The 22357-nt window shown below is 44.1% G+C and overlaps 1 protein-coding gene across 2 annotated transcripts in view; it reads right to left on the bottom strand.

Annotated features, from left to right (window-relative positions):
- EMB2777 (Sas10/U3 ribonucleoprotein (Utp) family protein) overlaps positions 1–22357 on the bottom strand; it is a 91701-nt gene that overhangs the window by 41279 nt on the left and 28065 nt on the right. The window contains exons 7-20 of one of the 2 annotated variants that reach the window (XM_086502584.1): positions 4378–4432; positions 4124–4281; positions 3803–3955; positions 3543–3709; positions 3312–3399; positions 3047–3226; positions 2888–2980; positions 2638–2751; positions 2349–2503; positions 2200–2275; positions 1723–1922; positions 1550–1610; positions 1402–1470; positions 1170–1306 (exon numbers count right to left, since the gene is read on the bottom strand). In XM_086502584.1, coding sequence (XP_086358710.1) covers positions 1175–1306; positions 1402–1470; positions 1550–1610; positions 1723–1922; positions 2200–2275; positions 2349–2503; positions 2638–2751; positions 2888–2980; positions 3047–3226; positions 3312–3399; positions 3543–3709; positions 3803–3955; positions 4124–4281; positions 4378–4432 — 1701 coding nt within the window. In that variant the 3' untranslated portion in view covers positions 1170–1174. The remainder of the gene's footprint in view (positions 1–1169; positions 1307–1401; positions 1471–1549; positions 1611–1722; positions 1923–2199; positions 2276–2348; positions 2504–2637; positions 2752–2887; positions 2981–3046; positions 3227–3311; positions 3400–3542; positions 3710–3802; positions 3956–4123; positions 4282–4377; positions 4433–22357) is intronic. The other variant, XM_086502585.1, reaches the window with a different exon arrangement.

The raw sequence follows: 22357 nt of genomic DNA, 5'->3' as shown, positions 1-22357 counted from the left end.
GGTCGGCCCAGAAGTGGGCGGCCAGACAGTGCAGTTTAAATGCATATGCAAAGGGTGGCCAGCCCGGAGCACACTAGCCGTACATGCATGTCCTAGACCTGTGAAGTAGCAGAGTGGTGTAAGTCTAACACCCCCTCTCAGCACCTGATGCTGAACAAACCGCGTGAAGCCGAAGATGTGAGGCAAATGATGAAGATGTCTGCTACACAGTCCACTGAAGGACAATACTCCGGCAAACTCCACGAGTGTAGCAGCAGTCTGGGGCGTCCCAACCGCCGAGAGATCTCCATGGTAAAGTGCCATCACGAGCAGTGTAGGAAACTGCTGTACTCCCCCGATACAGGGTAAAGATACTACATGAAGGTCCCAAACTGAGTGTGAAAACAACTCCTTGTCGGGAAAGAAGTGCCAATAGACATGCAAGTGTCCTGCCCAATAGGATCTGTGGTGTCTGTAGTAAAACAGTCTGGAGAAAATGGAGAAGCCCAAGAACCGTCGTGAGAATGACCGGAAGCCTGTTAATGCATGAACCTGCAACCCAGGCTAAGCTGTGCAAAACTCCAGGAAGGCCAGATGTAGCAATCTACGTCATAAACGTCCTCCGAAACAAGGAAAGCCAGACTAAACAATCTGCACTGTAGAAGCTACTGTAAGCTGCAGCAGTCACCGGGAGACCGCACGGACCACCACCGGATGGTGTTTTGTCAGTAGGTAGGGTAATCCAAGATGAGGAGAAAGCCAGACTCAACACTCTGCGCTATGAAGGGCCTCTGAGAAGAGGTGTGGCCAGACCAAGCTGCCTGCACCGTCATAATCCTGTATGAAGAAGGGAAGCCAGATTGAGAAGACTGCGATGTAAAGATCCTATGAGAAGAGGAAAGGCCAGACCAATATGTCTGCCTCGTTTTGCCTGTATATCCTGCCTCCAATCCTCCAGTGTCAACCAATCTACAGCCAGCCATTATGGCAGAAAAAGATTAGCTTACTATCCTCGTCCAGAGCAGAGGATCTCGTTGCTCTTGTCCTTTCCTCACCCCTCCGCTAGCGACTCTAGATGAATGACCTATCACCCAACAAGACACCAAAAGACAAAATGCTAGTCATAAAGCTCAGCCAAACTCTATGCAGATAAGTCATGCATATTTGTTAAATTATGTAGTCCATCTCACATGTCTCAATTGTGGAACCTCACACTACGACTGATTGTTGTGCGAATTCCAGTTGCTTCTCCTCCATAGGGTGCACTCGGCCGTTGAATTTCCCGCACTTGTCCTTTCCGTCGGATGACAGCCTTTTGATGTTTCAACTGCAAACATTCAAACGCAGAGTTTGCATTCAATCTAGTAATAAAGATAGAGGCTCCAAAATGCAGACAATGCTATCGTATCCGGCTAATCTTACCTTATACTTTTTCCGCGGGTTCTTTGTAAGCTTTTTTCTATGGGGTGTGAGACCCTTGTTTTTCTCCATCTGTATATCAATGCAATCAATCTCATATTACTGATTGTTAGTCTCATGTGGAATGACACAAGCATGTGTCAATTCTTACCTGGTACGTAATATGCCGCTTACCGATGTCCTCTTCAACTATGGGCTCTGGCACTGTCATCCTGGTTGAAGGAACATAATAAGAAACTACTACTAAGGAGTTGTGCACATACACCTCGTTGAAGAATCGTTTCAGTAACAATTTAATACAAGAAGCAGTTTACAAACGATTACTTCATAGGATCTTTTTCCTTAGCTGCCTTCTTTAAAACTTTAAGCCGTTTTGCTTCCCGATAAAACTCATCCTCAAGAGCATCCCCCTGTTCATCTGAATTGTCATTGTCATCAAGATAGGGAACCTTTTGCCTCTCTAGTTTGGCTCTTCTTATTCCCAGATCTTCCTTCAGGGGAAGGTCCATATCACCTGAAATTACCTGCTTGACAAAACAAGGGTTGATACGAAATTAACAGGTTTTTTTGTGGCTTTTGAACTTGAACTTTTCATCGGCAAGAAAGAGCTGAATAAAAGACTGCAAAAAAGCTTTAAAAAATGGTTGCAAATCGCTAAAGATCAAAACTCTGGACTGCCTTCGTTGTACTTGATACAACAATCTAATTTAATACAAAACCACATTGTTTGTGTCAAGATACTTGAGTGTTCAACACTTCATACTCCAAAGAAGATACTAAAAAATTGATGAAAGATCTTACAGGCTTTCTTTTCTGGATTTTGGAGCTGATGATTTTTTGTAAAGATATGTTGTTAGGAAGAGCCTCATCATCATCACTGCAGGGAAAGATCTTTATATTAGCGGGCGCTATGACTACATAATTGCTCTGGTCTTTTTGCTCCAACTTACCTTTGAACTACTGCCAGAGGCTTTCCTTGCTGTAACGTATTTGCTGGAATCTGCATATTAGTATCAAGCAGTTTTGTGATAGCCCGTTTCTGCTGACCAGTCTGCTCGTAAACAAAATAATCGCCTTTCAAATTGAAAATTGGTGACTTCAAATGCTGCTTCAAAAAACACTTAAACACTTTTACTTCAAAACTAATCCATATTCCCTACAAAATAACTTCTCAAATGCAAGTACGGACAATATTATGAAGAGCAATCGAGGGCACTCTCATAATTTGAGACTACACACCTGCTCATGTGGACGATCCTCGGGCACTTTTCCTTCTGTTACATTAGGAGCCTGTAAGTCTTCCTCCTCTCTTGATGGTATAGAAGGAAGCTGCGCACACACCTTTGGACTTTCCTGAAAATAGAAACTTGTGACAAAATCAATGCGCTGTCTTCTTCAACTATGTGCACCATTGATTTCATCCTAATCACCTAAAACAATGTTTGATAAGCCTCAACTTAAGCACTTTCAGCTTGCTGTAACTACTTACACAAGCCTTGACTTCTGATGGAGGTAAAACATCTTCTAACGATGTCAATACTTCATCAACCTGACTCTGCAGCTTTTCCTCCAACGGTTGCATCTAAATTATTAAACATTGGTCAGATTGACTGTTACACTGTTTGAATAATAAAAAACATTTACTCACCTTCAGCAAGAGAGTACGGATCTCGACAAGACGTGCAATTACTGGATGATCACGGACTGAGCGCCCCTCTGCCTTCATGAGAAGGTAAAATAGTATGTTTTGAATGTAGGACAGGAGAAGCATGCGCTTTGTCTGAAGGTAATGAAGTCCCCCCTTGTTTCCATTATTGCATTCTTTGACCTATCAAAGAAAACTTTCCTTTCGATTATACCAATCATGCAATACAGAAGGGACATACGCACTAGCACTGTCTAAGAAAGAAAACCTTCAATAAAAGTGGCTCAATCTTGTTTCGCAATTCATTTGAACTTTCTTTTAACTCTGTGAGTAGCCCCACTAATTCGGGTGCGTCACTGCAAAACAATGGTTTTCTGAGTCTTGAACATAAGAAACGATACCATAACTTCCCACCAAAGTCCTCAAATGCATTTCCCTAGGCAGGCTCTTCAAAACACATTATTTTTATAAACCTGGAAAAAAATTCCAGACAGCCTACCTCATGACAACATTCATTTGTTCTTCTTTTGATAAAGCGCTCACATCTTTCTTCACTTCTTCAACAAGTATACTTGCATCTTTGGCCGATACATCCAAACGCCCTCTTTTTGATAAGTAACTCTTACTTCGCTGATTCTCTTTTGCTTCTGCCTTTGCAACAACATCCTGAAACACAATTACAGCAATTGAATTGAGCTTCAGACACCTGAAAAGTATAAGGCACTGAGGCGAGCATGAACAGCAGATACTCATTCATACCTGCAACGAACTTTCATACTCCTTTGCCGAATTCTCTTCTTCATCTAAGTCCAAATCAAAATCCTCAGGACGTAGCTTTTCTGCCATTTGGCGTTGGAGCCTAAGAGCCTCAGCTTCCTCCTCTGCAGGCACCTCTTCATCACTTGAGAGTAGCTGCCAACAAACCCAAAAAAAAAGGCTTGAATATTTTGTCTATCAAGATTCGTTCTTTAAACAATGTGACGTTGAGGACTGCAAGAAGTACTGAGCCCAGAAGAACAAGAGCACACACATGCACGAACATGGCAAATGGTATCAAAGTCTACTTTGAATCAGAATCACCTCATAATCAACAGTGTCTGCATCATAATAAGTTTTCTTGTGTCTTCCCCATGCTGCTCTCTTGTCTCCTATTCCTTGTTCATCATCGTCAGCTTCATCTTCATCGTCATCTTCCATCAAGCTTGTCTTTTGCCTCAAAATCTTTGCTTGTTTGGCCACTACATTGTACAAAGAAACAGCCGAATTGACTATCAGATTAGCAGGCCGTAAAAGATAAACTAGTGTATTAAAGAGAAGAAAGGTCATGACTTTACTTTTTGCAGCAAGACCAGAAAGCTGTTCCTCATCCAGCTCATCATTATCACTCTCCTGTAAACAAACAAGCAAAATAGACAATCAAGGAATGATGAAGACAGTAAATATGGAGGAAGTGCTAACAGCAGAGTCAGTATACATAAAGCACGTGTTGCCAAGTATTCTATACATGCTCTGTTAAGAGTGTTAGAGCACCTACAACAAAGTTAAGGGGTTCAACTCCAGGATAGAATGCATTCTCTGTTACGAGAAACTACAACAAAGTTAAGGGGTTCCAACTCCAGGATGCATCACAAACAACATTGGAAAGACGTGTCTGCTGATCGTGAGCCTCATTGGATTAACCCCGGGGTTAACCTTGCAAAGCGGGTGTGTGTGCATGTGTGTGTGTCTGTGTGTGTTGGGGGGGGGGGGGGGGGGCACGCAGGTCTGCTCCTGAGCGTGTGTAGCTCAGCACGCGCAGTCGCCACCTTCTGTACAGCCATCGCTCAGCAGTCTGCTTTCTGTCACAAACCAGTGATGTGGCAGGCCGCAGCCCAGATACACACACACTGCTGGCTGCAGAATCCCGTAAAACGCGCTGCAAAGCTGACGTGGCACTTCCGGATTTCGCGGAGCAAAACGCGGGCAGAATCATACGGAACTGCTGACGTGGCAAAACGTACGGAAATCCAGCTTTTTGCTCTACGCAATTTCCTACGCAAGGCGAGAGAGAGAGAGAGCTTTTTGATAGGTGCTTTATTTTAAGCCTCTTTGCTTTTGGGGCTTTGCTTTTAGCATCCCTTGTAAACCTTTATAAGTGTGGGCGAGTTCCCACTCTACAGAGCATCTGGACGCAGAGTCTTGAGACTGAGAGTCTGAGAGTGAGACCCTCCCACTCCCTTCTACTTTGAGCATAGATTTAATTCAAAAAGAAATACCGAAAGGGGCGCCAGTCTTTGGGGCCAATATCTCTAGGCACGGAACTCCTCCGGGCCGTGTCGAATCAATTGTGAACTGTGAACTGTTTTGAAGTGAATCTCTGTTGTGTTGCGGTAGAATCTTGACTTGGAGTGTCCAAGTTTGTTACAGTGGTATCAGAGCGCGCCGATTTCTCTTCTACCACGAAATCCGATCCTTTTTCTCACGACACGTATGGATTCAAACAGAGATCAATCGACTTCCTCTGCATCTGGGGATGCGGGAAGAGATCACGAAGAAGATTCTCACGAGGAGTATGGCCCGCCTCGGCCTACTCAGGCGGAGATTGAAGAGATGAAGCGTCGACAATTGGTTGACGATGCGACAAAGATGATGATTAACATTGAGAAGGATCCCAATTTTTGCAAAATTTTTGACTCAGACATCCTTCGACGAAGTGCACTCTCAATGGCGGAAGGCCACAGAACCACCCCTCAAACCGGCACTCAAGAAACCTCCTACTCCGAGGATGTTTACAGAGCAAGAATTAGAAGAGGTGGTTGATACACGGATTACTCAGCTTTTTGACGCAACCAACAAAGCCAAAAAGCACGGCAAAAAGCAGAACAAAGGAACAGACTTCCCGGGTTATTTGGGTCGTCAATCTGCTTTTGCCTCAGCAAGAAAACAGAAAAAGCATGTCAGATTTGAAGGAGTATCCAGTTCTTCTTCTTCTTCTGACAGTTCTTCTAGCTCTTCTGACTCGAGCGAAGAAGACAGGAAAGGGAAAAAGCGAAGCAGAAAGCAAAGCTTCGGAAAGGGCAAGAAAAAGGCAAAGAAGCCTAAGTTTCGCCCAGTTCGTCTTCAGACAGTTTGGACTCCAATGATCACAGATTTTATGCAAAGAAGAAGAATTTCTATAAAGCCAACCAGTATGACTTTCTGGAGGATAAAAGCAAGAAAGTTTGAGAATTCAAAGAAGGTGGACAGTCGATTAAATTTGACACGTTTTCTGGATTTCGAGATGCCTCGAGGGCTTTGGCCCTCATACAGCAGTTTGATATAAGGACATTACTCAGAGCACTCCAAGATTCGGAGGGCTACCTCTTACTTCAAGGGAAATGCTCGAACATGGTGGTCCACTCTTCTATTGAACAAGAAAGCGCCAATTAAATGGCTGAAATTTAAAAGGCTTTTTATTTCTTCTTGGTTAACTCAGGAGTACAAACGCGACATACGAGCTGCTTGGAACCATCTCCGGATGACCAAGAAAGATACCTTGGACGCATATTGTGAGAGATTCTAGAGCTCTTTTCTACCCGCTTCTTCATTTAAGAAGATCTCGTTTAAAGGACAGATTGAGCGGTTTACCTTGGGACTTCCTACGAAGATCCGAGATCACTACTTAGAGCAAAAGTCAGATTCTATTCAAGAACTGATTAGTCATGCCAAATGGGGCTTTGCCATACACTCAGGCAGTTTGACTTACCCCACAGATGAGATCATGACGCAGAAAACAGAACAAACTTCTAAAAATGGAAGTAGAAAGAAGAAGAGCCCCCAAGATCAAAAAGATAAGGATGCACGACCCCGGCTCACTCCGCAGGAGAGAGCCAACTACATCAAAGAGGGGAAGTGTCTTGGATGCAGGGAACAAGGACACATCTCCACGAAGTGCCATAAAAAGGCACAAAAAGATCAAGATGAAGAAAGGCCAAAGAGTTCAAAAGCAGTTGAGGAACGTGGACGGAAAGGCAAGACAAAAGCAAGACTCGTTCGAGATTGCATGGGTACTGACCCAAGCACGATTAACGAGAGTACAGAACTTCGCCAAGCTTGGGGCAAAGTGAAAGATCAAGAAGCCCTAATTTTCTTTGATGGAGGAGCCAAGGCCAACTTCATTTCACCTGAATTGGCGGCGCGGCTCGAGATTACACCCGATCGGATGGGGCCACAAGCAGAGGCACTTCTAGCGGCACCCGGTAGGGACGTAGCCATTACACCTTTCATTGGCAAACTTCGGTTGCATTGTTAGGGGTATTTGGGGCACGAGGACTTCTACATAATGCCCTTGGAAGGTTGTGATGTCCTCCTGGGAGTCCCTTGGTACCATAAGAACAACGCCGTGGTCGATTATCGGGCAAAGAAAGCGACTTTGACTACAGAAAAGGGCCGAACCATTGTACTTGATGTAAAACCTAAGGGCGAGTCAATCCCTATTGTATCGGCTTCGACGGTTTCAAAATTAATGAAATCCAGTCTGTTTGTTTACTCCATCTTTTTGAAAGAGTTGAATGATGATCATAGGATAAATATGTCTCATCTAGAAAAAGAACGCCAAGATTTTCTCCACACTCATGCCGATTGCTTTTCTGAGGGCTTGCCAAGCGAGTTGCCACCAGCTCGTCCTGAGGATCACACCATTCACTTGATAGAACCGGCCACCTTACCGTGTGAGCCGAGTCTAGAATGAAGAAATTACAAACCAAGTGAAAGACCTCTTGGAAAAGGGTCTTATTCAGCGGAGTACTTCACCTTATTGCTCTCCAGTGGTGTTGGTTTTGAAGAAAGATGGATCTTGGAGAATGTGCATTGACAATAGAGCTCTCAACAAAATCACCATCAAGAACAGATTTCCGATTCCTAGGATCGATGATATTCTAGACCGACTACAAGAATCCTCGTGTTTCAGCAAGATCGATTTGAAGAGCGGATATCATCAGATCCGAATCACGCCGGGAGATGTCTATAAGACAGCTTTTCGGACGACTTATGGTTTATTTGAGTTTTTGGTGATGCCTTTTGCCCTAACCAAAGCTCCAGCGACATAACCGAATGATGGACAGGATTTATAGAGAGTACAGACTATTTGTTGACACTTTCTTTGACGACATCATTGTTTTCTCCAAGGATGAGGCAGAACATAGAGAACATCTGTTATCAGGTCTTTCAAGCATTACGACATCACAAGTTGGTGATTAATGCAAAGAAAAGTGAATTTTTCGTACCCGAGATACACTTTATAGGACACATTGTCTCAGCAGCAAGAGTGCATAAGGACCCGGCCAAGATAGAGACTATCTGTGATTGGCCCGATTTGAAGAATGTCCATGAAGTTAGAAGCTTGTTGGGCTTATGTTCGTACTACCGACGGTTCATTAGAAAGTTTGCAGAGGTTGCTTCCCGTTTGCATATCTTGACACAGAAAGGAGTCCCTATCTCATGGGGACCCACGGACGTGACTGCCTTTCGGACATTGAAAGAGAAATTGACTACAGGACCAGTTTTGACTTTGCCGGATTTGCAGAAGTCATTCGAAGTATATTGTGATGCTTGTGATCGTAGTTTGGGTGCGGTCTTAATGCAAGAAGGCCATGTCATTGTCTATGAGAGCCGATTGTTCTCAAGGCCGGAATTGACAACACAGATATATGAAAAGGAGCTTTTGGCGATTATCCATGCTCTTACTCAGTGGCGACATTACCTACTCGGAGCGGATTTTTAATGTCTTCACAGACCATCAGAGTTTACGCTACTTCTCGTCACAGAAGCAGCTATCGGGAAAGCAGATGCGGTGGGCGAACGTCTTGTCACAGTTTCACTTCCAGATTGTCCATGTGCACGCACACAAGAACTTGGTGGCAGATGCTTGTCCCGGAAGCCATTGGTTCTGGCTATTTCCGCGATTCATCATAGGAGCTTCGAGGATATGGTCGCTCAGTATGCCACAGACACAGATTTTGCAGATATTTTCACTCGGATACGGAATGGGGAGATAATAGCGGGATATTCCATTCGGGATGGCTACCTGATGAGGAAAACCATGTTGTGCGTTACACAGCCGTTGAGGGAAAAGGTTATGACTGAATGTCACTGTCCACCTTTTACGGGTCACCGCGGCATTGCTACCACCTTGAAAGGTGGAGAGATACTTCTTTCGGCCAAGACTCAAGAAGGATGTGGACGATTTTGTACGCAGTTGCTTGGTATGCCAGAAGGTCAAGTTTGACAGGCATAAAGCATAGGGATTGTTATAGCCTTTGCCCATACCCACCCGCCCCTAGGAAAGTATTGCAATGGATTTCATTTTTTATCTCCCGAGAACATAGAGTGGGCACAATGGTATCTGGACAGTTATTGATAGATTTAGCAAGCAAGCTCATTTCATTCCAGTGAAGAAAACAGTCAAGTTGGATCACTTAGCGAGACTGTTTGTGGCCCAGATCTTCGGATTACATGGCATGCCTAAGACGATTGTCTTCAACAGAGACCCCAAATTCACGTGTTTGTTTTGGAAGGCTATTTGGGAGAACATTGGCATGCGGTTGCAGTTCTCGTCATTGTTCCACCAGCAGACTGACGGGCAATCAGAAATTGCTAATTCAGTGGTATTAGATTTATTGAAGTCTTACATCTCGGCTCAGAAGACTCAATGGGAAAAGTATTTACCTTTGGTGGAATTTGCCTACAATAACACGATACACTCTTCGACGGGGAAGGCGTCATTTGAGATTATTGAAGGTGCTACGAAGGTTCCACTGTTCCTAAGTATGAAAGATAAGATTTTTGAAGCCGACGAGTACACGCAGGACTTGGACACGGCTTTTGCCAAGGTCCGGGAGGCTTTGCACAAATCTCAAGAAAGACACAAAAAGACAACAGATCGACATCGTCGCGACTTGAAATTAAAGGAGAATGATTGGGTGCTATAACGTTTTGAGAAGGCACGCCTGAGAAACAAAAAAGGAAAGGAGCGGATTCTTCCAAAGCTTAGCATGAGATACTATGGACCTTTCCAGATTTCCGAAAAGATAAATGATGTCTCCTTTCGACTGAAGCTGCCCGATACTTGGAGGATTCACAATGCTTTTCATGTGAGTCTCCTGAAGTCTTTTAAAGGCGATGTGCCCGAAGATGGGGAGCCTGATAAGCAACCCGAAGTGGAGGAAAACGAGGAGATACTCGTTCCAGAACAGATTTTGGCACATAAAGATAGCAAGGTAAAAGGTAAAATGATAAGGCGGTTCTTGGTTAAATTCAAGAACTATCTTGCATTGCATGCGAAGTGGATGATCAGGAGGACCTGGCAGATACTCCTCAAATTGTGAACCTTTGCCTTGAAGCATTTGGTCCAGCATAGCCTATTCCAAAATTGAACCCCGAACTCAGCTCGACGCGATTTGGTGCAGTGGGTATGCACAAGAGGGGAGTCGCTCCACTCCTTTGTCAACAGATTGCCCTGATTTTGATACTAAAGTCACTAATGTCTCTTTTGAGTTTCAGGGATGCTGTGAGCTGACAGTATTCTGTTGTATGACTTTATGAACTAGAATTCTCTATAATATGATAATGATTTGTTCTTGACTTGTCTAAGTGCAGGAACTGATAGACGAAATGACTGCAGCATTTTGGTCTGAAAGATCTCGATAGACGTGATTGCAATAAGGATTAGTTAATCGAGCATCTATGAGGTTCCGAGTGGATCTAGATGCGATTGCTAAATACATTGCCGATTAATCATGGTCTGAGATCCGAATGAATTTTTTAATGTGATTTGTCATGTGATGTCCTGTGATGTCAAGTGATGTCCTGTGATGTGACTGTCGATTGGTACACGTGCTAGATGTGTGATCTTAGTGCATCGGTACTAACGGTCGATGTCTGCTAAAACAGTTTATGGCCTCTGTCTGTTTTGCAGGCGTAATCGAGGGCGATTACAATGCCTTCAAGAGGGGGGTATGTCACAAACCAATGACGTGGCAGCCCACATACACACACTGCTGGCTACAGAATCCCATAAAACGCGCTGCAAAGTTGACGTGGCACCTCCGAAATTCGCGACGCAAAACGCAGGCAGAATCGTACAGAATTGTTGAAGTGGCAAAAAGGTACGGAAATCCAACTTTTTGCTCTACGCAATTTCTTACACAAGGCTTGAGAGAGAGCTTTTTGATAGTTGCTTTATTTTAAGCCTCTTTTATAAGTGGGCAGCTTTTGGGGCTCTGCTTTTAGCATCCCTTGTAAACCTTTATGAGTGTGGACAGCGCTCCCACTCTACAGAGCATCTGGACGCAGAGTCTGAGAGTGAGACCCTCCCACTCCCTTGTACTTTGAGCACACATTTAATTCAAAGAGAAATACCGAAAGAGGCGTCAGTCTCTGGGGCCAATATCTCTAGGCACGAAACTCCGCCGGGCCGTGTCGAATCAATTGTGAACTGTGAACTGTTTTGAAGTGAATCTCTGTTGTGTTGCGATAGAATCTTGACTTTGAGTGCCCAAGTTTTCTACACTTTCAGTGTGGCTAGCCTTGTGCGTGCTCTACTCGGTTTTGTCCCCGGCCAGTGGGTGCATCATAATCTTCATCGAAATCGCCTCAGAATCAGTACGCAGAGTGGTCTGCTACAACTTACAGTGTGAGTTTGTACAGACTTGTGGAAGGGGCAATGATAGTTTGATGTACGCTCGTTGTGGCTTCATCTACCTATTTTTGTGATCTCTGTATAGAGGTTTGGGTTTCTTAAAATACACATTTCTTTGCAACGCTTATTTATCTAGGCGTTTGCTCTTTGGGTAGGGTCTTGTTGTAACAAACTTGGGCACCCCAAGTCTAGATTCTGTCGCGACACGAGAGAGAATCACTTAAAATACTTCACAACTTTAAATTTACAGTTCAATTTGGTCGACACGCCCCGACGTAGTTCCATGCCCAAAGAGATTGGCCCCAAAGATTGGCGCCCCTTTCGGTATTTCTTTTATATTAATCGTTGAGCAAAGTACAACTCCTGCACGGTCCTCTGCTCTCAGACTCTGCGTCCAGATGCCTTGAAGAGTGAAGCCCTGAGGGCTCTTTTATTCTTACAAGGGATGCCAAAAGCAGAGCCCCAAAAGCAAAGCCCCAAAATCAAAAGCAATTGAAACTTAAAAGCTTCTCAATTTAAAAGCAACTGATCCCAAAAAGCTTTCAAAAAAAAGCATCAACGTAGAATTTCAACAGTGCTTTTTTGCTTTTTTTGTACGGTATGCCACGTCAGCAACTCAACGCCGCAAATCACGAGATCTACCGTACGGTATGCCACGTCAGCATGACAGCGGATTTTCCGAGAATTACTGCTAGCCGTGGAGGGTGTGTGTGTGTCGCTCTGCTGTCCCACTATGTTTGCGTCCAAGGCCATGCCATGCTACGTAACTAGTTTGTGACATACCCCCCTCTTAAAAGCATTGTAATCGCCCTCGATTACGCCTGCAAAACAGACAAAGGCCATACACTGTCTTAGTAGACACTAACTGTTAGTACCGACGCACTAGGAACAACACATCTAACACATGTACCAATCGACACTCACATCACAGGACATCACAAGACATCACTTGACATCACAGAACATCACATGACAAATCACAGAAACATTCATTCTAAATCTTAGACCATGGCTGCCATCAACGTATTTAGTAACCACATCTGGATCCATTCCGGACCTCACTGATGTCGGGTTAACTAATCCCATATTGCAATCATGTCTATAGAGATTATTTTCGACTCAAGCACTGTCGTGTGCAAGTAGTCATTTGCCTCAAGCACTGTCGTGCAAGAAATCTTTCATCTAGAGCACTGTTGTGTGCGAGAATCTGTCACCTCAAGCACTGTCGTCCGCGAGAAATCTTTCCCAAGAATCTTAATCCATCATTAAGTTCATACTGAACAGAGTGGTCTAGTCATTCATTCCATTGAATCAGTTGTGATTCGTGATTCGTTATCAGGTTCTTTCAGGAGCTGTCATTGCTCGATCTCATTCTTAATCCTACTCTTTTTTTTTCCAGATTCTTTCAGAAAACATCAGTTTTATTCAAAATTCAAAATCATCTTTCAAAAAGTCTTGTTTCATAAATCCATAAAGCCAAATAATGCTAATTCAAAAAGCTATTCTGAAACGAGTATCGCCTCGTTCTGCAGTTCTGTCAATGTGCCAGTCATTTGGATTCTTGTGTGCTTTTGACAATTTGTAGCGATATGTCCTTGTTCTCCACATTCAAAACACTTCCCTACTTTGAAATATTCATCTCTTTGATCTTCTGTCGGTGAAGGTCGTCTATCTCTTCGTCGATTGTTTCTGCTATGACTTGTTGAAGATTCATCTGATGGGTAAGTCAATTTACCCGAATGTATAGCAAATCCGCGCTTCGCATGTCCCACCAACTGTTGTATAGACTCAGACTTCTGTTCGAGACAGTAGTCTCGAATTTCTTTGGGAAGCCCACAACTAAATTGTTCGATCTGCTCCATGAAACTGATCTTCTTACAAGATGAAACAGGTAGAAAAATTTCCCAAAATCTTTCACAGTAAGAATCAAATGATTCTGTCTTGACCATCCGAACATGGTTCCAATCAGTAATCACGACTCGTTCGTATTCTTGTGTGAGCCATGAACAAATAAAGAGTTTCTTAAATTTCAATCACTTTGTCGACGTTCCATCTCTTCAATCTCCGCTTGAGTAGGCCGAGGCGGTACTCTTCCTAAGAATCTTCTTCGTAATCTCTTCCCGCATCCCCAGATGCAGAGGAAGTTGATTGTTCGTTGTTGGAATCCATAAGTGCCGCGAGAAAAGGATCGGATTTCCCGGTAGAAGAGAAATTGGCCGCGCTCTGATACCACTGTAACAAACTTAGGCACCCCAAGTCTAGATTCTGTCGCGACACGAGAAAAAATCACTTAAAATACCTCACAACTTTAAATTTACAGTTCAATTTGGTCGACACAGCTCGGCGTAGTTCCGTGCCCAGAGAGATTGGCCCCAAAGACTGGCGCCCCTTTCGGTATTTCTTTTATATTAATCTTTGAGCAAAGTAGAACTCCCGAGGGTCCTCTTCTCTCAGACTCTGGGTCCAGATGCCTGAAGAGTGAGGCCCTGAGGGCTCTTTTATTCTTACAAGGGATGCCAAAAGCAGAGCCCCAAAATCAAAAGTGGTTTAAACTTAAAAGCTTCTCAATTTAAAAGCAATTTTTCAAAAAGCAACTGATCCCAAAAAGCTTTCAAAAAAAAAGCATCAGCGTAGAATGTCAGCAATGCTTTTCTGCTTTTTCCGTACGGTATGCCACGTCAGCAACTCACCGCCGCAAATCACGGGATCTGCCGTACGGTATGCCACGTCAGCATGACAACAGATTTTTCGGGAATTACTACCAGCCGGGGAGGGTGTGTGTGTGTGTGTGTTGCTCTGCTGCCCCACTGTGTTTGTGTCCAGGACCGTGCCATGCCACGTCACTAGTTTGTGACACTTGTTGATATATGTCTGAATCTTTGTGTGTGTTTACGCGTTGGAAAGCCATGGGAAGTTTCTCGGATGCCACTTTTGAGATCAAAACTTGTTTGTATGAAAACTTTGAGGAGCTTGGAATGGCCTCACCCCTGTTCTCGAAGTGCATATTCATGTGCAGGAACTCATGGACCCGTTGCGCAGTATGCTATGAATGCAGTTGTCACAATTTGCTGACATGTCAAGCCACTAAAGAACGGAGCCAACCTACAAATCCCAGTCGAGGGGCCTAAACCCTAAGAAGAAGCGGCAAAAGAGGAAGTCCTACCAACTTGTGGGACCCCCTCCGATGGGGCCCAAGTGACTTAAAGGCATTCAAATAAAGCTGGACCCTCACACATACAAAAGATAGCATAACCAGTTGATGACGTGGCAAAGCAGTACGGATTTTCGCAATCTGCGCAAGACTGCTGACTTGGCAAACATAACAAAATTCCGCAATGTGAACTCGCTGTGCTGACATGGCAATCTGTACGGATTTCCATAAAACGCGTGGCAGCTTTTTAGGTGCAAAGCTTTTGGACCAGATGCTTTTGAGTTTACGGCTTTTCATGTAACTGCTTTTGAGGCCAGGGGCTTGTGCAGAGGCTCATTCTCTAGCACGCTTCGGTGAGAAGGTGCAGAGCGCGAGTACCGGCATTGTACTGAGTTCAAGTAATATAAAGAAATACCAAAAGGGACGCCAAGGTTTGGGGCCAGTACTCTCGAGTCTCTGGGGTAGAATTCCAATTTCCGCCACTCCGTGTCGCGTGTGCTCTCTCTCTTTCAGTTCAGTTGTTATTGAAGTGCTAAAAGTCTGTTCAATCTATTCTTTTCTATTGGCGCGTGGTGCCCGTCTTGTGACAACAGTGATCTTGTTTTTCCCGAAGTAGATTTTCTTCTCAAATGCCAAGCTGTTCGTGACGTTTATTTTGGTGCTCATGGATTTTATGAAGTCCTATTGTTGGCGGATACTAAAGCCACAAATGTGTTGTTGGAGATGTCTTCACTCTTCTTTAGCACGCAGATCACCCATGTTCTACCGTGGGCACTAACAAAGGATTATCAAAGTCTTATCCGCCATAAATGCCCGATGTGGGTGGAAATAGTGGACTTCCCTCGCACATGGAGACACTTTCTACCATTGTTGGCTACACACCTTGGGAAGGTGATCTATCTCACACCTTGGGAAGGTGACCTATACCCCGAAATTGGATGCGAACACCAACAAGTTTTGCATTCTATGGGATACTGACAAACCTACCCCAGAAGTCACTATGGTTGAAAAGGCAGACCCGTGGGTGGGCAAGCGCCCATTCAAACTCAAATGGGGCAAGTTTGCAAATTCATGTTTCCAATGTGGCAAATTTGGGCACATGCAACCTGAATGCCCTGAACCTGTGTTGCAACCACCTCCTCCAGCAGTTCCGTCATCTGCTCCACTCCCTACAGGCAAACCTATCGGTGAGGCTAAGCAAAATGGAGGCTCAATTGTTAATGTAGCTCCCAATGTGGAAAAAGGGAAAGCCAAGCCTTCCCAGTCTGCAGTTCTTGGTAATGGAAATGCTGTGAAGGGTAAGAATGTGAGGTCTAGTGACTAGCGCTTGAAAATTCCTTAGTTTGTTTTACTTAGTAAATGGAGACTGATGGTTTGCTTGATGCACTGTAGCGACCTTCTTTGCCTAGAAAGGTATGAATGAAATGACAGCAGATTTTATATTGCTGGTTTGCTTGGGGCTGATTGGGTTTGATAAAACTTGGGGCTGGTTACTATTTTGATTGTGACCTGGTTTAGTTCATGTAAACTGGTAGCAGTTTTTTCTGCTGCTTTCTTTCTTCAAAGAAAGGGTTAGGGGGTGTTTGCAATCCTTTACTATACCTCCTGGTCTTACTAGAAGTTTTTTTGCATGGCTTATGTTCTGATCTTTTGGGATCTGGTGAAACTGCATGGGTATTTCTGATCTTGTGACAGAAAGAGTTATCACATTAGAGTTAAAGCTCCATCCCCCTCCTCCCCCATACACATGTAATACAACACACAATGTCAGTCTATTTTAGTTTATAGCACGTTTATTTTCAGCACTTCGTCGTTTTACTGGATACCAAGAGGACACACATTGTTCTGTCGACTTTGGCCGCTAGAAGACATTAACAAAGCGCTCTCTCTCTCTCTCTCTCTCTCTCTCTCTCTCTCTCTCTCTCTCTCTCTCTCTCATACTGTTTTTTTTTGGGTAAATCTTTGGGATTAATTTACAAGTGGGAAACTCAAGGCGAGGAAAACCCACAGAAAGGATCATATACAAAAGTACGAACACAAAAGTGCTCATCTGTGGAAGAGGGCTAAAAGCATTCACAAGAAAGTTCGATGCATCTCTGAGGTGATATCACCAACTTCCCAGGCAATACATAAAGATTGCCCAAGGGAAAGCTTGAAAAACTGAAAGGGATCTGCATCAAAGCGAAGGAACATGCAGCCGTTATGTTGCACCACACGGTATAATAGCCCAAAATCTAACCTACACAAAGAAAACCGAAAATCGTTGTAAGGAAGGCGGGAGAATACCAAAAGCCCAAAACCTTTTGAGGAAGACCATAGAGGGGAAACGGATCTGCACACTAGCTGCTATGCGGCGAAGAAAACCTCTAATAATGTAGCAATCCCAAAGCAGGTGACAAACACTCTCTTCTGCAATCGAGCAGTGAACACAACGAGGAGCAGATATGACATGCACTAAGAAAAGAGTCCACCAGGAGAACTCCAAGCAAGCATGGCCAAAGAAACAGTCGCTCCTTCAAAGGCAAGTGGCTCTTCCAAAGGGCAGAGAGAGGCTTCTTCCACCATGTATCAGACTTGTGCATTGACCGTAGGGCATATTAGTGGTTAGCAATCCAAGGCCGGGGTAGAAATAGAGCATAAACCTGTCTAATAGCAGACATAGCCTCAAAGGGCGTGTCTCGAAAAAAACCAATCAAACATGCGATCATCATCAGCCAAAGGCGGAATTGGCAAAAAGTCAACCAGCATGTGCTGAAGCTCTCTCCAGAACCGACGGTAATGCATACTCAATCCAAAACGTCGAGCGGCAAGGGGAAACTGAAAAGTGTAGCTCCGCCTCATCAACCACATCATCAACTACTCTAAGGCCGCGACAAGAGAGAAAGTAAGCATGGCAAGGCGAACCATCAACCAAAGTAAGAGCGAATATACCTTCATAAGTTCAGAATAGTCTGAACTCACGAATTATAAGAGGGAATAAAGCACTCCTAAAACTATAAAAGCAAGGGACACAAGAAAAGAAAAGAAAAACAAAAACAAACAAACAAACAAACTAAATCACTTTGTTTGCTACGAAACAAAACTAGATAAAACAAAGCATTATTAACTTAAAAATGTTTTTAGAAAAGGCATGTGTAAAATAAGTTGACGCGATTTACTTGGCTTAAAACAAGTACTCAACTTTAGGCCAAAAAAAAAAGGATAAGACATCTTAAAAACTTAATCCTAGAAATCAAACTTCACACAACAACTTCTAACGGAACACATTCTTAAGTCCTCAGGTAAGCTAAATATGAAATCGAAAAATGAATACTACTACAAACCTACGAAGAGCGAAGAACCAAACTTGACAATATGTGATCTCAACTTCACTCCTTGTGCAAACAGGAAGAATAAGATTATCACCTTTATCATGCATAGCTTGGACAACAGCTATGACTACTCACGTCGTCAGTGCCCAAGAGTAGGTGCAGGTTTATATAGAGGTCATTCATGCTTTGAACGTACTCTACAAAACAAACGAGCTGAGTTTCTATCACCCTCCGGAGGTGATGGGCATACTCGGCCATTATAAAGGCTAGCAATTGTCAAGCTATAGTGAAAATACTAGAAGCGTTAAAGATCAAAACAACAACATAAGGTGTTATTAAGTCAAACAATAAGTGGGCTTTTACTACTGATTATCTTGAACATTCCAAAGGAAGAAACACTAAAAATAAACTTACTACGATGGAAAAATGAACGAACTTTTTTCATGATCCTTTTGAATGAGTATCCTTTTTCAACTAGTAAAGAAATAAGATGGCAAGATTGAACAACAAAAGTAGATTTGCTAGAACAAAGACGAGAAAATCTAAATAGTTGAGAGCAAATGACACCGTAAAGAGAAATGTTCGAAGAGAGAATGTCTGACTCCAATGAAGACTCTCCAATCGAAGCAAATTCCCTTCCCTCTTCTGCCAACCATGCCATGATAAATGGATTGTAACCTCTTTCCAAGCAGAAATCAAACTGGAAGTAACTGGACATCCAGGAATGTATCCTTCCAACTTGCCAAACACAAGCTCCCAAAGAGATGGTTTCCAATGACCAAAGGAGGAAGTAACAAAATGCCGACGCAGGCAGGCAAGCATAAGGGCCCAAGGCTGAGTTTGTTGCACAAGAGCAAGCAACAACATAGCTTTCCTCGCAAGAACATGCCTGTGCAAGTCCAAGATTTTGAGACTGCCAAAGCGCTTGGGAGTGCAAAGTTTCTCCATCGACATCAAACGCAGGCCTTTTTTGTGAGCATGAGATTGCCACAAATGAGACAAAATGGATGACATGAGAGAAGTGAGACAATGGCGAGGCCAATGCAACAATGGCAAATAGAACTTAACATAAGCCATCAAGATACTTTGAACAATTCGCAAGAGAATATGTAATGGCCATGTGGATAATTTCTAGTAATGCAATTTAACATTCCAAGCGCTGCATAACTCAATCCACTTTTTGAATGTGAGTGACATTCCATCCAATTGGATACCCAAATGCTTGACAATCACATTCGAATGAGCTATCTCTCCTGGTCACAACAGATCATGCCAACCTCAAGGATTTAACGACAGAAGTTTCGATTTGCAAAAATTGACTCTAGGACTAGTCGAAGCCCATACAGGTCCAAAGCGTTCATAATCACTTCAACATCAGCTTGGCAATTACGAGGCATAAACAAAGAGTCGCCGGCATAAGCCTGCCCAATGAAGTTTGTGACCCGATGGTAATTGCAAAGCCATGAAGACGATCAATGGAAGTCAAATGATGAAGATGCATCAACAAGGGGTGTGCGGTATTAGCTTACAACAATGCACTAAGGGGGCCGCCCTGCCTAACTGAACAACCAAGAGGCCAAGAATTCGTCAGTTCACCTTCAAGAATCCTCGAAGACGAACTGTGAGCAATGATCATACAAGAAATAAACGATATTGGCTAATTTAGGACCAAAACCAAGAGCCCGCAATGTAGCAGCAATGTAGTCCCACTGCACAGTGTCAAAAACCTTTTCAATGTCAACTTGAATAATCAGCACATCCTGTAACGCGACGGGCACCACGGCCCAACGAAAAGGAATAGACTAAATAACTTTAAGCACTTCAAATAACAATTGAACAAAAAGAGATGCACGACACACGAGACGAGGAGTGACGGAGTTCCACCCCAAAGAGAGCAATGGCCCCAAACCCTGGCGCCCCTTTTGGTATTACTTTACATGGCATCAACAAGGTACAACTTCCATGGCTCTGCTCTGCATCTCCCGCAAGAGTGAGAGCCCATGGATCATATTTAAAGGCCCTTGGCCTCTAAAAGCAGTTTACATGAAAAGTTTCAAGTTCTAAAAGCATCTGGTCCCAAAAGCTGACGCCCAAAGCTACCAGCGCGTTTAATGGAAATCCGTACAGCTGCCACATCATCAACGTAAAACAGGACGTCCATACAACTGCCACGTCAGCATGTTAGCGTGAATTGCAACAATCCGTACAGTGCCTACCATGTCATCACTTGCTATGCAAGTCTTCTGTGTGTGATTGGCTCCGGCTTTATTTTATTAGTCGTTGGATCACCTAGGCCCCATCGGACGGGGTCCCATAAGTTGGTAAGAACTTCTTTTAAAATTGCCCCACTCGCTGAGGCTCTGTAAGTCGGTAAAACTTCCGCTGTTGCTTCTTCTTAGTGTTTAGGCCCCTTGGCTGGGATCTGCAGGTTGGCTCCGTTCTTCAGTGGCTTGACACGTCAACAGTTTGTGACACATCCTGCTGCGTGTAATTTGCATATTCCATACCAATTAGAAGATTAGCCAAGTTGTCAGTGATTTGGCGACATGGTATGAAGCCATACTGAGCCTGATGAATGTTGGGTTAAAGGCCTAAATAACCCCTTTTTGTACATTTTTATACTTTGTCCAGGTTTATATTGAACCTGGACACATTTTTTAAAGGTCACTTATAATAAAAGTGGGAAAACCCAAAACTCACTTATTGAGTTTTCCCCAAAAACGTGAGCCCTCTCTCTTCTGCTAGCGCTTCCTCTCCTGCTGGCCTTTGCCTCCCCTCTTTGCACACACTGCACTTCCTCGCGTGCTCTTTCACTTGCACACACCGCCGCGCGCTCATCAACTGGTATCAGAGCCAGGTTAGGGTTTGCCCCCAAACCTGCAAGCGCTGAATTTCAGCCAAGAAGGTCAACTTTCACGCGAGATTTTGCAATTTCGTTGCCACAGGACTCGTCCCCGGACACTAGAGAGCTCCCGGCAACCAAAATTGACCTAAAACAGACTGAAATTAGGTCAAAAACAGGAAATTACAGGCTATGTGAAACCGGCCCGTAGGGCGGTAGGCGTTGGCTTTCACCTGAAATTCTTTACTTTAGACACACACACAGAGCACCTTGCAAAGGAGACCTGTAACAGGAATTAACACTTAATCACACACACAGCTCGGAAGCTAGAATGCTCCGAGCAGACACCGAAAACCTGTAGGCCCCAAAATTGGCGCCCCTTTCGGTATTTCTTTATTCTTTATCAAAGGGAATAAAACCTGTGATCTCCCACAAGCTGCCCCGCACAATCTAGGCTAAGAAACACCTGTTCTGGCCCGATTTTGATAGCATAACTATACTAGGACGCCTCACAATCAGTATCCCCACACAATAGGTGACTTTCCCGACGCATAAAGACACTTTGCAAAACCTGGCGAGAATCTGCAGCACGCTGAATTCTCTGTTTTCTGCCCCGAAAATGCGCCAGTTCACCTGTACAGCGGTCCCCTTGCGTCCCCGAACCTCCTGGGGGTATTAGGGTCCGTTCAGGGCCGAAACCCTAAACCTACAAAAATACACATCAGGCTGTAATTCCCTGTTTTGGGCTCCGTTTCGTGTGCCAGTCGCATTTGTAGCAAGACCTCGAGCTCCCGCACCTGTAGGGCTACTTGCCCTTTGAATCGGACGAGATTTCTGGCATGAAACCTCTCCGAATTCACCTGTACCTGCGGGGGATTAGCCGCTTGCTAATCCAGTACTTGTGCAAGAGGCTCTTGCCTCGGCAATCGCGCATGAACCCACATAACTGTACATTGGTCAAATGAAAAGCCCACTAGTGGGGCATAACATACTGCTCGTAGGGGAGAGAGAGGGCAGTGCGTAGCGTGCAGGGCATCACTCCTGGCACCGCACTGTACATAAGAGGGAAAGGAAGCACTCCATAGCTCTTAACCTGTGTGACAAATTGCAAATGAAGGCCTTCCCAACTTAAAAATTCAGCGCCACTCCTTCCTGGAGAGGTTAAGTGCATGAGAAAATGACACTTGGCGCATTTTCAAGCATTTGCCCATTTCGGGTTCGCCGCTTAAAAATATCCTGACCGGTTGCCCAGTTGACTTCGCGGCAGAGTCATAAAATGTTCCCCTAGTCATACCGGAGGTAATGACGCGAACACATTTCACGGCTTCACCGCAGTGTCTTACAGGGCATAAGC

This window comes from Adiantum capillus-veneris, chromosome 27 (genome assembly GCF_014529385.1).
Source record: "Adiantum capillus-veneris isolate H3 chromosome 27, ASM1452938v2, whole genome shotgun sequence".
NCBI classification, from domain to species: domain Eukaryota; kingdom Viridiplantae; phylum Streptophyta; class Polypodiopsida; order Polypodiales; family Pteridaceae; genus Adiantum; species Adiantum capillus-veneris.
Note: the sequence above shows the minus strand (reverse complement) of the source record. Positions and strands in the feature narration are given on the sequence as shown.